This window comes from Apaloderma vittatum, unplaced genomic scaffold (genome assembly GCF_000703405.1).
Source record: "Apaloderma vittatum isolate BGI_N311 unplaced genomic scaffold, ASM70340v1 scaffold30019, whole genome shotgun sequence".
Lineage (NCBI taxonomy): Eukaryota > Metazoa > Chordata > Aves > Trogoniformes > Trogonidae > Apaloderma > Apaloderma vittatum.
In genome coordinates this window covers 1-15,436 of record NW_009734047.1, presented here as the reverse complement: position 1 = coordinate 15,436, position 15,436 = coordinate 1, and the positions used below count along the sequence as shown (strand labels likewise).

The window sequence follows — 15,436 nt, the reverse complement described above, 5'->3', positions numbered from 1 at the left end:
TGATTCCAGTACCGTCCAGGACCACAGTCTTGGCTGAGAACATTGCTATATTTTGTTAGAGAGCTCAGTCCTGCTACAAAGTTTAATTCACAGAGACCTGACCTAACAGGTCTGATTCTGTGCTGAATTAAGCAGTTACTTCAGTGCAGAATCAGGCATCACGTAAAATAATTTAATACACAATAATGAAAGTGTTCTTTCACCAGCTGACAGGAGGCACCCTGATTCAATGAGCACCTTTGGATCAAATGCCAGCTGTGTCCTCATGAAGTATAAAGTCATATGGGGCAGGTTTACACAAAGGAAAAGAGAGAAAAAGTTCAAAGAAAAATACTCTAAGGAAAAAGAAGTATAAAAATACTGAAACAGAGACTTCCATTAACACTAATTCTGCTGCTTAAATTGATGGCTAGAAGTCTCTGAATATAAATGGTCTGACTCCTGGTGCTATCTGGGTCTCTGTGTAATACCCAGTGCAGAGAACACAAAGCTTTTCTCAAATAAAATTCAAGTAGTGCTATTTTCCAACAGTTCCTCTTTTACACTTGCTGTTGTCCATGCATTTTCCAGTTAGTTGTAGCTCTTCTTGATAAAAGACGTGCAATTTTCTTACATGTACTTTGGGTCAAATATTTATTTCTTTAGGAATTTTCTATTTCACTCTAATAATGGAAAACCAATGGATGGAATCCAGAAGCCTGGCAGCTGATAAGTGCTTCCAAGTGCAAGATCAAAAGAGGATTAAACAATTACGCTGCTATTGAGAGCATCCATCTATCACACAGGCTCTCACAGGATCTCTGTAGCCCAGTGGATGTGCAGTGTAACTTAGACGGGTGCCTTTCAAGCTGGCAGAGGGTCAGCCAGGGCACTTGGCAATAGCACGTTGAAATCCTACACCCAGTTCTCTCATTTCCCGGCACAGCTCTTTGTGCACGACATAAAGCTTTGATCTGCTCTTCACAGTTATACGATGAGGATGGACTCCGCTTTAGCAATCTTCCTTGTGTTTGGTAATTACAGACCCCACAATGCCTCGTCAATTTGGTGGCATGACCCATGGAACAAGACACTGCTCCATGCATTGGGAATACCACCTCTCCTGTGCAGAGCACAATGACAAGACATTTTAAAGCTGTGTTATTGGCACAGGACGTTACAAAAAGGTGTAGCTCACAACCCGAGTTCTTTCAAAAGTTACATTCAGTTTTACCATCAGCAAATTTACACTCAAATGTAAGAAGAAATGTGGCATTCGATATTACAAAAAACTTTTATAGAAAATCATCAAATAAAATGCAGAAGGAAGAATATAGGTCTAAGTCAACACAAGCTGTAATGGCAATGGTTATATTCAATACATTTCAGGAGAAAAGCGTTTCACAATTTAACAACTATAATTTGTATTTACAAATACATGTATGATTGTATGAGAATAAAGTTAATTAATAGTGCATTGGTTACCTGTATTGCACCTCTCAAGTTGATTCCTGTTTCAATAGCAACATAGTACGATGCTTGGAGAAATGTCCGTTGCAACAAAAGCGCAAAAAATAAGAGTACAGCCAGAACATAAGCATTGGACAGGAACTCTTGAGATGAAATAAAGAAAACACCAAGAATTTTTGTCTAAAATAAAAAAAAGTTAGAAATCAGGTGCAATGGTAAATTAATTATCAGTTTCACATAATTAATAAGCAAAGGTAATCACAGTTTATTACTTTGAATGTGCTTCCAACCTTTTCTGAAATCCCACAGTTTATCAATTCAAGGAAACAGCCATACAATGTGCCAACTCGGTAAGCTTTATTTAAATGTAGAATGACTTTTATAGGATTTCGGGTATCCTTCCAAAACTCTAGGACACTTTAGGTATGTCTGTATGGCCATTTGCTAAAAGATGTGCACTGCCCAGTGTCAGCAAGGACTAGGTAATGTCCTTCCAGAGAAATTCATCTCCTTATTGTAGCACCTCAGATTACTGAACATTAAGATGATCTTCACAACTTGCCAAAAACACATCTTTCTAACTCCTGGAACTACGCACATTATTTTAGTTTGTAGCACCTTGTTCAGCATTTTCAGTTCTGGTCATTATTTCCTAGCAAGGTCATGAGGTCACTAAAACGCATTTTGAGGCATATCTATGGCTTACTGAGAAAGCAGTGTGTTTATTCCAGATTATTTTTAACAAGCAGATACCTTTGGTGCTGCAACTACTCAGGAGGCTGGCTCACCCTGGGAAGCCATCTGCAACTAAAATGCCTCTGCCTTCCTTTTCTCCCCTTGGCTTCTTCAAAACTGACTGCTGGCTTATGCTGCCACCAAAGACAAAATTAGCAAGAGGTGTCTTCTCTATTCCCTCCCAGAGGGCTTCTTGCTACTTACACTCCTTCTGTATCCCTTGCTGTGGGAGGCACACTATCCAACCCCTTGACACCAGTAGAGAAATTTACAGTCTTAAAAGCAGCGAAAAGTATGCTTAGCTTGGCAAACAAGTCAACGAGATCATGAGCAAAATCGGTTTTTAAAGGATTCTTTTGTTTTACTCCATGAGAAGAGCACACGCTTACAAGAACACATCCAGTACAAATTTCCTGACATGGTGCCTCCCACCTCGCATCACAGTATTCCTTCTCATGAGAGGAAACTAGTCTGATTTGTTCACGCAGCAGTTCAACCATCTGTTGAGGTGCCAGAGAAGCCCTTCATCGACCCCAAAGAGCCGTTCTCCATAAATATCTGATCACTTCCAAAAGAATTGTGTTTGACTCTTCTTCAAACATTGGCCACACTGAGCAGCCGTTAAAAGACTTTTTACTGTGCTACACAGAGGGACTTGGGTGGATTTCCTAGGTTTACTCCCTTTTCCCACTTATGTGGCATTTGTTACAAGCTACTGAGATTCAAGCCAATGCTGGACACAAATAAAAACAAGCAATTATGATACCACTCCTGTAAATCTCTGTTTGTACAAATGTTCCTTCTTTCCATAAGGAGGCATCTTGCTAGTCATATACTACTTTTGTATAAGTATATAGTGCAAGAGTGTATAAGAACACAGAAAATTTCTATCAAAGACACTCAACAGTGCTGGAAAACAGGGAATAAAAACTATTCCATTCGGTAACTTACTTCTTCCTCTCAAAGGTAAATTGTCAGTCCATAATATTTTCTGATTCAGCTAGATACTTTGAATTCAACCAGATTTGATGTACAGAAGTATTTCTGCACTGGCCACTGACCTAAATAAAGAATTAGCTCTCAGAGAATCCCTCTGGGACAGTATTCATGGCCTCATAGAAGTCTTCAAAGTCAAATCAATAGAACGCAAGCAATCACTGGGCATACTTGTTTCTTCAAATCTGTATCAAGTGTGAAACTCTGAACAAATATGGTACATGCCAGCAGTTATGTCCAGACAAAAAGACATTTAACTGCAGTTTTGGTTATTTGTACCTGAATGGGATTTTAAACCCTAAATGATTACTTATTCCACACTAATTCAGATAGGCTGCAGCAGCATTATATACTACAAAAAGGCTGTGGCACACTAAAAGCGAGTCTCTCTTCCAGATTATTTATAGTCTTACAAGTTCAGCTCTCCAAATCAAGTTAACTCACCTTTGACTCTTGGAAGGTGTAACTGTGGATGTAAATTTATTCTTACTGTAACTCTGAAGAATAAGAAGGAAGACTCAAGGCTCTACATTTAGCCTGAAAGCTTTAGAAAATGTACCACAGGTCTGGAAAATCACAAGTACAATCAAGTCTTCTCCCATTTAAATATTTAAAACCCTAGGCTCACACAGTCTTAAATGCCAGTACTGGGCCTTTTGCTACTCTGGGAACTAGGATGTCTAGAGCTTTTTAGATAATGAGTCTGTAGGCTTGGTGTATCATCTCAATGTGTTATGTCAGCAGATATTCCTAATACTGGAACTGCTAATCCCAACACTGGAATGTGGAAGATGCTACCAGCAAAATATAAAGGTTATCATTCTGTCAGTCGCCTCTTTGGTGTGAAATGATTAACACTCAGAGAAATTCATGTCATAAGAATGTTCTGGGGTGGCCATAAATATTGATACTGGAGATATAAATAAACATGAAGAGCGTGACAGAATTTAAGACCCTGTCGTGCTCTGACTAACCGCAGCACTAACTAAAGCAGTTAATACTGTCCATGACACCCATGTGATCTCAGACTTCCAGCTCTGTGGTAGTTTGTATCTGTCACAAAGGGCCTGATGAATAGAGCAAATATTGTACTTCAGGATTTATCTCTTTGCCTTCATTTTCACAAACAGAATTTCTGTTTGAAAGATGCAGTTGACTCATTACAACATCTCCTCAATCTATTTAAAATTAAGAAATGATAGGTAATAGATGCTCGCTGCTGTACTCACAGCTTGCTAAGGTTGTCCAATTCTATCCCATCGTATGGCAACTCTTCTCAACGCCCTCAGACTCAGCAGCACATCAGACACAACATTTCCCCCCAAGTTATATTCGCCTTCATAAGACAGTGTTTTAAACGGCTTGTTTCTCACGTATATGTGACTCTCAGGGGCAAATAATTAATAAGGCAAAGTTCTCCTTTCCTGACTCATTACGAGTAAGAATATAACATTTCTAGTAGCAGAGCTGGTGTATTTATTTCCAAAGTACACCCAGCTGGCTAGGTATGTGCATACATGTGGGAGTTTTCCTGAACACCCCAGGCTGTTTACAGATGGTTTGAATAGAAAGCCTTCATACATTTTAGAAAGATATTTCCACTAATCCAGCAAAAGTAGTTTTAAAATTTAAGGGTAATTAGCTTCTTAACAGAAAAACAATGTGTATAAACCAGGTCAAGGCAGAAGGAAAAGCCTCTTGGGAACTTTGAGCAAAGATAAAAAACACACATGGACTACCGCCATCAGGGAATACTGGTGTCAGGTGGTTCCCAAATGGTGTAAATGACAACAACGAGGCCTCGGCTTTGCCAGACACAGCAAGCGTGCCCAGGCTGGAGGAGGCTGTTTATGGCCCATCTGGACCAGACCTGAGCTTTTCTCACACAGGGGTGCTAGCTCACATTTCAACAGCAAAATTAAACAGGATAACCTGCAAATTGTGATTTGGTATAATTTCAGGTGAAACAGCATTTCAAAAAATTTATCCAGAAGCAGAGCTCAAGAGCTTCAACAGTACTTTGTTGCAACATAGCCCTATAGTCTTAATTTTTCATTTCCTGTTTTATTTGGTTTCCATCGAATCTACTTGCTATGTTAAAGTTTCCAAATATTAGGATAAGAATTGCAAAATGGATAAACAAGTAATTTTAGCCTAAGGCTTTTGTTAAATTTTCTGCAACGCATCTGATGTATTTCAGTGTTTACAGTGGACCTATTCCAAAGCATACTTGAGTTAATGGGTATATTTCCATTAGTGTCAACAGACTGCAGAAATAAAGACTTACATCAAACAATAAGTGAGTTGCAGAAATACACAGACCTTTCTCATAGAAATCCAGCCTGAGTGACCTCACCTTATAAAGAGAAGATGCTTCCTGACTCTACTGTTTTTTCTTCTTCTTTTTTTAATTTCTAGTTAAGTAAGAAGTATATATGTTTCTTCTTGGGAAATATTCATCAAGTAGCATCCGTAAAAAATATATTTCAGTTGATCTTTCAATACCAACCTCCCCAAAGACACTACTGGAAATTCTTTGTCACAGTTAAATTACTCTGATGACAAAAGCCTGCTTTAATCCTCCTAGACATCACTTATTTTTGGAAATGAAAAGCCAAGCCTATTAAAAACACACTTCCTCCTTTTGAAAAAGCACTCAGCCACCTACTTGATTCAACCTCTACTCAAGACTCTACCCAAAATCCTTATGATAGTAGTAGGATGCTAGATATGCTTTACCATTACCTTGAATGAGGTTATTTTCCAGAACAGAAGCCTGACTAGATGCACAGGTAACGTATTTTGCTCCCCAAGAAGGTATAAAAGCAGAGTACAGGGAGTACACACTTACTGTCATTTCCAGAATTCACAAATACATTGCAGAGCCACTTTCTTTACTGAGGCCAAATAATACACAGTCGTAGAATTACCTTTCTTAGCTCCTCTATTTTTATGACATTTTGACAGTACCTGTGGGCGGATGGTGTTGTTTCCTTTGCCAACATTGTGAACAATCCCAGAGATGCAGAGTGGACCAGCAAATCCAAGCAAGTCAGCCAGAATACGAAATGTGCTACTGAGAAGTAAGGGTCTTCCAAAAGCACAGCAGAGAGCACGCCAAATTGATCCGGATCCTTGTGGAGATGATGGCCTTTTGTTCTGTTCAGAATAACAAAAGAAATTAGTAAGGACTATGTTATACATTGACCTCAGGTATATTTTTTAGCCCTGCTTTAATTCATTGGCAACCAGTTGCAATCTTTGAGTTAGAAAAGCACAGGAACTACAGTTATTGTTTCATTTGTTCTTACAGAGTTAGAACTAAGCATTAATTTGTACTCTACTCCACAAAAAGAACCATCATTTCTTTCCTTCCCTTAACAGGGATCAAACAAGTGTGTTGTTTCCGGCTTGCTGGGGGAGAACAAAAAAAAAAAAAGAGGGAGGGAGCTGACAGGTTTTGTTTTCCTGTGAACAGAAACTGGAAACCTACACTCTTTTCAGATAGAATGCAAAAGACTTCTCTTAAAATCCTGAATATACTCAGCTCTCACCAGGGAGTCAAACAGAATTTGAGCTGAGGTAGTTTTGGCCTTGAATTCTACTATGGACAAACGGTAACTGAAATAACATGAAAAAACAGTCCCACGAGGTCTCGCTAATATTGACTCTGTAATTGAATGATTCCAGGGTCTTATTAGGAAGAACAATAGTGGTTATCAGTGAATATAGTCCATAATTACTTTCCACATCAAAATAGAGGCCATATGGATTTTACACACATTAAGCCAGTAATGTGTTTGAAATGCACGTTAAGGCAGAGAAATTTCATTATGTGTCCGAGGTACAAGCGAGTACGTGAGCTCTCTGTGTATGGAAAGCTACTCTAATGAACACTTCATTTGCATCGTGCCTCTTTATATCATTTTATGTCATGCTTAGAGCATAAAAAGCAACGAAAAATGCATGCACTGAGTAAGAGGCCGGACATAATCCCACGCTTTGCATACCTTCTGTGCTTCAAAGGCCTCATTGAGGCGAATGTAATTGGTCAGAGCTCTCATAGCAATGGGAAGCTTGCCTATGGTTTTCAAGTCTATTGGTTTTTTATGGGCAGTCTTGATGAATGTATTCATCCACCAGTACGTTCCTTTAGATAACAGATTGACAAACGGCTGTAAGAATCGAACACCGAGGTCCTGGAGATCTTCAGGAGGTTTAACTTCTTTAGGTGTTTTGAAGAAAACATACCTCTGAAATTCAGAAAAATACCAAAAGGATCACACTAAATACATAAAAATTAAAAGCCTACAAAGACTAGATAAGAGATAAAGGACATTACAGATAATCAATGAATCAGTCTTGGTTTCTCAAACATACTTGAGAAATCTAGGCATTCAAATTCATAAAAGACACACAAAATCCACCACGAAAACCACAAAAGAACAAATATGTGATAGACATAACTCACGTTGCTGAATGCGTTACTGGAAAGAGTTCACGTATGAATGTGAGGCAAGTAGCAAAAAAATTTACACAGAAAAGTTTTTTTCACTCCTGACACTGAGCTTAATTTATGCACAGGTTAAGTGAGGGAGAGGTGAATAGAAAAATTTTTGCCTTTATCTATCTGACAGCCTCCAAAGAAATCTCTCAGTTCAGATTATGTCTGCAGACACCACTATATACATATATACCTGGGAATCTAGATAGTAACTCCAGGTGCCCCAGTAAATCACTTACTGTGATCGTCTCCTAGAAAATGAGATCTTATTTGTGGAAGATATTCTTTAATAGAGCAGATGAATCCTTTTACCCAGACTTTCCTTGCATCACAAATACCTGTTTCTGATGACTGAAACTGTGAATCATAATAGACATTTTTGAAACAAACTTGAACAGATTAAGTTAAACTTAATTTAACTACAAAGGAGTCTGGCATTTTTTTAAATTATGGATTCATCTACCCTAATAAAACTGGATTAACCTTTGATTCTCCAATACATTTCTACTTCTAACTGGAATTTTCTTTCTCATTTGGAAGTGCATTTTATACTAAGTACCCAGAAAGGGGAAGAAAAAAAAAATCCACAACCCTATAAACAAAATCAAGAAAAAACAGAGAAGGAGACTTTTATGATACTGACTTACCCTCACCCTGATGACATTGATTTCTACAGCTAGTAGCATTCCATATAGAACAACCAGGAGTCCTGTGAGGCAAAATCGAAGCTGAGAAAATCCAACTCCGTTATCACAGAACTTTACAAATTTGATGGTCTTAGTTATGAAAGCTAAAGTCCAGTAGAAGAGCAATGCTGTAAGGGAAAAAAATAAAAATCAACAAAAAAAATCAGTAATCAGCAGCTACACAGTTGCAAAGCCATACAACAGCAGTATTAAATTTTCATTCAGAAAGAATACAAGAATATATAAAACCAGAGAGTAGCCTTTCTCATGTCAAAACAAAAGCCTAATTCAACGCCACAAATATGAAAATATTAAGATGATCTTAGTTCCAAATAGCTTTTCTATTAGATTAAGTGATATTTGGAAAGTTTCACAAAGAGAATGAAATTTCCATCTGCTGTAAACATCTCCACATGATAAGTTCAGGGGAGGAATCTGCCCCAAAAGCCAAGGGGGCTGTGAAGAATGCTCTTCAAATTTGGTTAATGCTACAACACCACTATGAATTTGGCTTGAGGGAAAATTGATCTTATTCCCCGTGCAGATTCCTGGGATAAATATCTGCAGGAACGGATATTAAAACATTTTCTCCAAGCTGCTGCTGCTCTATTGTTTGGTGCAAATTCCATGTGTTTAATTTATAATGCAGACACACAGGCACATCAGGGACGGATGTTCTGGCACTGGGCGAATACAACTTTAAATTTTTAGAGTTGTACTGAACTTGTCTAGAAGTGCTCATGCTACTGACAGTTATAGACAAATAATGTCTCCAACAAATTTTGGTGATTTAGAAACACGCTCCATGCCATTCAACACACCACACCCCACTGAAGTTCCACCCAACTCCTGCCTCAGCTGCAGGATCAACGCCTACAAGTGAAAAGAGGTGGGAACCACATGAAGCAAAGAGCAAACACAGCCTTATCTAAAATTTACTAATTCCAGTAGGGAAACTCTCACTGATACACTGCAGAAGATGCTGAAAGGTCTGTTCAGTAATTCCAAACATGATAAAATTCTCTATTCCTGTGAAACTTCAACATGTTTTGGTGTGGGATTTTTTTTAACATATTTTTCAATCTGTACCTTAAAGTATCCAAGTAGTTCTATATAAACAAGAAAGAAGCAGATACCATGGCTGCCTCATGGTCACACCGCACTCCAGTGGGTCAACAGCTGAGTAGAGGCACAATTTAACTACCTCACACTGGGCTAACTTGCATGAAGTTCTCATCATCTAGCCCCAGATGTCAGTACAGAGTCGTTGCAATTAATATTGAAAGATGATGATCCTCACAGTTATATAATAATAAATTTGTGCAGCCAGGAATAAAGGATGGAGACTTCCAGAAAGGTCTCTTAGGTTCTCTCACAAACACAGGACACTGAAAGGAAAATTAAAGCAAAAAAAACAAACAAACAAAAAACAAAAAAACCACCAGCTTATGGAGGCTTTGGATTAAAATTCTAAGCCAATGATTTAAGTGAGAAAAACTGTGGTAGGCATTTTCTCTTTTGCCTAACAGTTAGCTATTAATATTACATTTTCTAAAGGAGTCTATTCCTTGGAAATTCTTGTGAAGCAAAAAATCACACTTCTTAAGTATCAATAACACTTACTTAAGTCTTGGTATTCACTGGTATAAATATTTAGTATTCAAGTATTGTCCAGAGCTTATCCAGCATCAGTGCTCTAAATACTGAACAAAATTATCACAAAAGAGAAATCTCTACAGAGAAGAGATTATGCAAAAATGGGTAATTAACTACCAGCTGGAAATGTGTACTACCCTTCTCTTTTTTTTGAATGCGGTAGTGACACTAAATTATTAAACACTGCATTATACGTTTGAAATAGCAAAATAAATCCTCAAGAAAATTACTTCTTGCTTTCCATGAGTTATTGTAACAAGTGAGCAATGCTTTGCTGAAACACAACATCTAGTTCTGTGAGAAGGCATTAAATAGAGTGTGTTGACTTACTGAGAAGTAACTAAACAACCCCCACCTGGGTATAAAAGCCAAAAATGATCCTACTACAAATAAGGGTACAAGAAGAAAAGCAGTCCCAAAGACAAGACAGAGAGGTGCCAAGCCTGGACAGAAAGCTGAAGTTTTTGAAGTTTTTTTTCTGTTTTTTTTTCTCCTCCAGGAGTTAAAAGCTCCTTTTGCAGAAGAGGATGCTCACTTAGCACAACATGCAGTTCAAAATAATTTTCACTATTTAAAACTCAAACCCAGATGTTGATGACTTTCTACCACCTGACAAAAACTAGAACAGAACTTCGATACACAGAGCTACAAGGACACAAGACACAAACCTTAGAGGTGTATAGAAAACCAGTTCAAATAAAATTTGATCATCCAAGATCACCAAAGAAATAACAGCTAACAAGGTGACTAAACCTGTAGACATCCACAGTTTGCAGTCTACTCAAGCAGTAGAGAACACACCACCAACTCCACAATTGTCAGCAGCAACAGATTTTTTGTAACTAGATACAGTTTATTTACAATTTACTTAACTCACAAAAAATATATAGTATGCTAAGTAGTTCTTACACATTTCTCATTCAAAAGGCCTTAGAGCAGTTTATAAAAGGGAGGTTTAGGAACAGGAAGCAAGGACAAGCAGGCAAAGGAACATATGCAGGGTCATACCAAAAGTCAGCAACAGGGTGTATTTCCCTCAGCTCCCCACATACTTCAATAGACCACACACGTGGAGACAGCTTCAGACTCGTATCCAGCTAAATGCAACATGCTGACAAGCAGAGGGATTTGGACAGCTTTTAGAGTTAAGAATTTGAAGTGCAATTTGTCCCCCATTTTTCCTAGAGAAGCCTTTGGCCACCTGGATACTCAAGAACACCACATATAATACAATTAGAAGCTAAAAGCAATGAAGACAATGAACTGGTGCAGGAAAACTCAGAACTAGAGTCTGGCAACGGCAACGAGCAGACCAGAATATGGGCACAGCTCCGTCCATCCAAGCTAGCACGGAGACCACAACGACCTGTCCCAGAGCAGACAGACACACTGCACCGCAGTCACTCATGCGAGCCTTGTCAGTTGTGAGACGTACCGATTAACAGCTTTGGGAAATTGGATGTTTCGATATTATGGTAATAGACAACCGATGTGATGGCTGCCAAGAAGGCCATCCCAGCTGGCATGTACAGGTGTAAATGGCGTGATTCTGAAACCCTTAAAAAGAAAAAAGTGAACATCTATTAAAATCAAACCCTCAGCTACTCAAATGTTTTCTATGAATTGTATCCTGTAGTGAACCCTGACGTAGGATTTTCTAGAATGACTTAGGGATGTAAAGCTCTCCAGTTTTCAATTGCATTTATGCTCTTAAATCACATCGCTGGATTTCACACCTCTCCTCTGTGCTGAAAATGAAATGTATGCATTCCTATTTTGGAAAGTTCTTTAAATTAGGACAAGCACCTCAGCTCCAAAATGAGAAAAAATAATTCAAGAAACTAGTTTGGGAGCTGTCCATCAGAATCTGTAGATAAAACCAACTGAAAGCACAGTTTAAGATTTTTCTACAGAAGTGTTTTGTGGAAATCTTTCATCTCCTTTTTCCAGTTTGGAAGCAGGAACAGCACCACAGCATGGGAATTACTGACAGTGAGTGTTGATCTCAGCGACTGCAAGTCAACAAACAAAACCTACAACAGTATCATATGCCCTTTAGTCCTACAAAGCAAAACCCTCTCAACACTTTGCTTCAGATAGCAGGGATGGGGGTCCTGCCAACTGCAGCCTTTGGGAATACAGGAATTGCTGGGTAATGCTGTCGGTTTGTGCAGAGGTGGGTGGAATCATGTTTTTCCCCCTCTGTTTTCTCCTACTACTCATCTCCTCTCGCTTTTTCTTTCTTTCAGAAAAGTAATGGAGTATCCTGTGCTGTCAAGAGGTACAATTTCCTCTGTCTCCAACTCCAGAAGAAGAGGCATCAAGAGAAAGTCTTCTGGACATGAACATTCAGAGAAATTCACACATTGTCTCTGGACTTGTTTTTGCTGCAGCAAAAGCTACCTCAGTGTCATCTGGAGAGACAAGAAGGGCTGTGCTGTAAGGGAGCTGGAGGTCATTACAGCACATCACACGTCAGAGCAGAACATCCTAAATGCCTAAGAGATCCATGGGAGCTCAGGAGGACCACTTCCTGCACCCGTGCTAGGAAACCAAAGCCCTGCCTTGCATGGATGTTGTCGGGAACTCTGCAGCACTGGGTGGAGCCACGCTGAAAACCTCTGGCACAAACCCTGAGCTCCCCTTGTTGAGACCAGTGTACAGGAAATTGAGAAAGGATTCTCCAGTCTCTGAACTCCTAGTAATGCCTGCGTTTTTTTTGTTTATCAGGGCTGAATTCTCAGCAAGGAAAAACAAGCAAGAGGAGAAGAGATTTCTTCCGACAGCCTAAGCTTCAGTAGGTAACACTGCAGGAGTGGGAGGGCTTTTTAAAATTTATTTCACAGACAGAAGTTGCTGGAATTCCCCTACATAACCATAGCTCTAATAGGCTGCATCTATTGCTGAGGTGCCAGGGGCTTTAGCACTTGAGTGCTGTCAAAAGGACTTGGCAGCAAGATCCATTCTGGTCTTAGCTGATGAGTCTCAAAATCTGCTTTTATTCACAGGAACACTCCCTAGGCTGCGGAGTGCTCAGGAGGCACGACTGTGGGTTGGCACTCCCCCAGCATAGCTAGGAGCTTTGATTCTCATCAGGTGACACTTATGACTTAACAGCAGTGTTCTGAGTCAAGCTAAATTGCAAATAAATATAACGAGAGGGATTGCTAAAGAGCAAAATAAAACTGAAAACTCGAAGCAGGAGATTTTGCTCTGAGCATCCCACACCCTGATAACTCTGAATAAGCGTGAGAAAAATTCCTTCTTAAAAAAACTGGCACTGAGAAGCATCCTCTTTATATAGGTTTAAGAGAAGTTATAATAATAATGATGATATCAGCTTCCACAGCAGAGTACTGCAATGCTTTTCACACTGCTTGGTGGATAGTTGTTCTACAGACTGTTAAATAAAGAGGTTTTGTTCCATTTAAAGAGGAGCTTCAAGTTTATAATCCTTGGATTGCAAATTCATAACAGTTACGAAAATCAGACCTTTCTTTAGAGGAAGATGATCATACTCATTTTTACACAGTATTAGCTTTTTTCATAATACATCGTTCTCCTGTATAACTTAGTTCACTTGGGATAATTTTTCCCCACAGATCACTGTTTAAAGATGTCCTAAGCTGAATAACAGATGATGGATCATGCTCACGTAATACGAGCTGCTCTGCTCAAGGTAACACATTGGACGTACTGCACAAATATCCGGAGAAACTCTATGGGGTGTGAGGAAGGCCCAGTAGATCCACTCCTTTCATGAAGACAAACAGAACTCAGTTTGCAGGGGAACAGTGTGACCCTCTGTGCACATGGGAGTTCTGCCTCAGTAAGGACTGTGGGACTGGGTCCTTGGACAAAAAACATGCCACAAGAATGTCACCATCTGCTTAAATTGTTAGGATTTATCTATGATTGCTCTTTGGAAAGATAGTGTTATTAAGCTGAACTAAAAATTATTAAGGTCAGTTGTGCGTGTGTGTACGCAATTTGGCAAGGTCTGTGGAATTTCTGATACAAGGTCAGTAGGTTAATCACCAAGAAAAATACTGTTCATAACCACAAGGAGTATGGTCTAGATGAGAATTTAGAGAGGGACAAAATATCTGTCCTGCAACCCTTAAGATGGTCAGTACTATCAGGAGAAGGTAGACGCGTGCTTACCCATCAGACACTATGCCCTCTGCAATTTCACACACCAGCACGAACAAGAGAATAAAAGTCAGTATCCAGCGCAGATTGTGGCCAGGAAAATGAAGCCATGTGCTATGATGTATATGTACTTTGGAACTCTGACTTCCCCATCCTAAACAGCAAAAGAAAATTATAAAGAGCTTTCTTAACAACAGTGGCATACCAAGTTCCTACATACAGAAAAACACACATGTAACAGGCTACTGCACTAAAGTTGATACAAAGTTGTCAAACTTGGATGTATCTGAATATTTGCAGAATTGTGTTCTTATTGCTTCACTTCATATAAAAGAAGATTAACAATGCAGAGGACACAAGCTTAAACTCCTATACTTTTTGCAATTTACTATTAAGTAGTTACATGCATTAAATGTTTTTAAATATATTAACAGTTTAAATAAACAGCAAATGAACATTTTTTACAAATATACACAAACAAAATAATATACACTTTTTTCTTCACTTTGATGCATTTAATTAAAGAATTTACACCTTATCTTGCCCCCTTTTTTCCAAGTAACTCATTCTCTTGATCTAGATAAAAATTAGCAATACTGAGAAAAGCCAGATAGACACAGATTACCCTAAGTAACTCTTCAGCTGACCCCGTTTTAACAGCTGTGCTGTTATTTCAGCACCAGACCGTTTACGATCAAGAGAATTGAGCGTTAAAACACGCAGGTCGTGCCACAGCTATCTGGAGGACAGACGAGAATGGTACTCAAAGTAGCGACAGGCGCATGTATTAAACCGGCGGGCCACCTACTGGTAAGCCCGGTTTTACATTATAAAATAATACCCGCTGCAGATATGGCAAGAGTTCGGGCAGCCAGGCACCTCTCCAGTAATGCGGGTGCCTCTCAGGCTGCTGCAACTCTTCGGTAATTTCAGAGAGTATTATTTAATAACGTTAAGACTTAAAACCCCGAAAACCTGGCGAGTAACAGCACGTTTATCTTTGCCACCAGCCCTGCTGTAGTCAAAACCTGCAGGCAAATCCCGCAGTCTCCTCCAGCATCCAGCCAGGCCAGGCACAGCGGGGGAGGGAAATCCACGGCAAGACAAAGCGGGAGGAGGAGAGCGGGGGAGCACGACAAGGCGAGAAGCGGGGGCTGCGCAGAAGAAACGGGGAGGCAAGCTGGCAAGGCACGGCAGCACAGGGCAAGGGAGCCCCGCAGGCACTCACCGATGAAGAGGATGGGGAAGGTGATGAAGA

General features: G+C 39.5%; 1 protein-coding gene across 1 annotated transcript in view; it reads right to left on the bottom strand.

The window, feature by feature from the left end:
* The window catches only part of ABCC8 (ATP-binding cassette, sub-family C (CFTR/MRP), member 8), a gene marked incomplete at its 5' end in the record, with an annotated part of 67,128 nt that extends 51,697 nt beyond the window's left edge, over positions 1-15,431 (bottom strand). The window contains 7 exons of the mRNA XM_009876133.1: positions 1,465-1,629; positions 6,151-6,339; positions 7,191-7,433; positions 8,332-8,498; positions 11,462-11,583; positions 14,191-14,332; positions 15,407-15,431. Coding sequence (XP_009874435.1) covers positions 1,465-1,629; positions 6,151-6,339; positions 7,191-7,433; positions 8,332-8,498; positions 11,462-11,583; positions 14,191-14,332; positions 15,407-15,431 — 1,053 coding nt within the window. The remainder of the gene's footprint in view (positions 1-1,464; positions 1,630-6,150; positions 6,340-7,190; positions 7,434-8,331; positions 8,499-11,461; positions 11,584-14,190; positions 14,333-15,406) is intronic.
* Between the last annotated feature and the right edge of the window lie 5 nt (positions 15,432-15,436).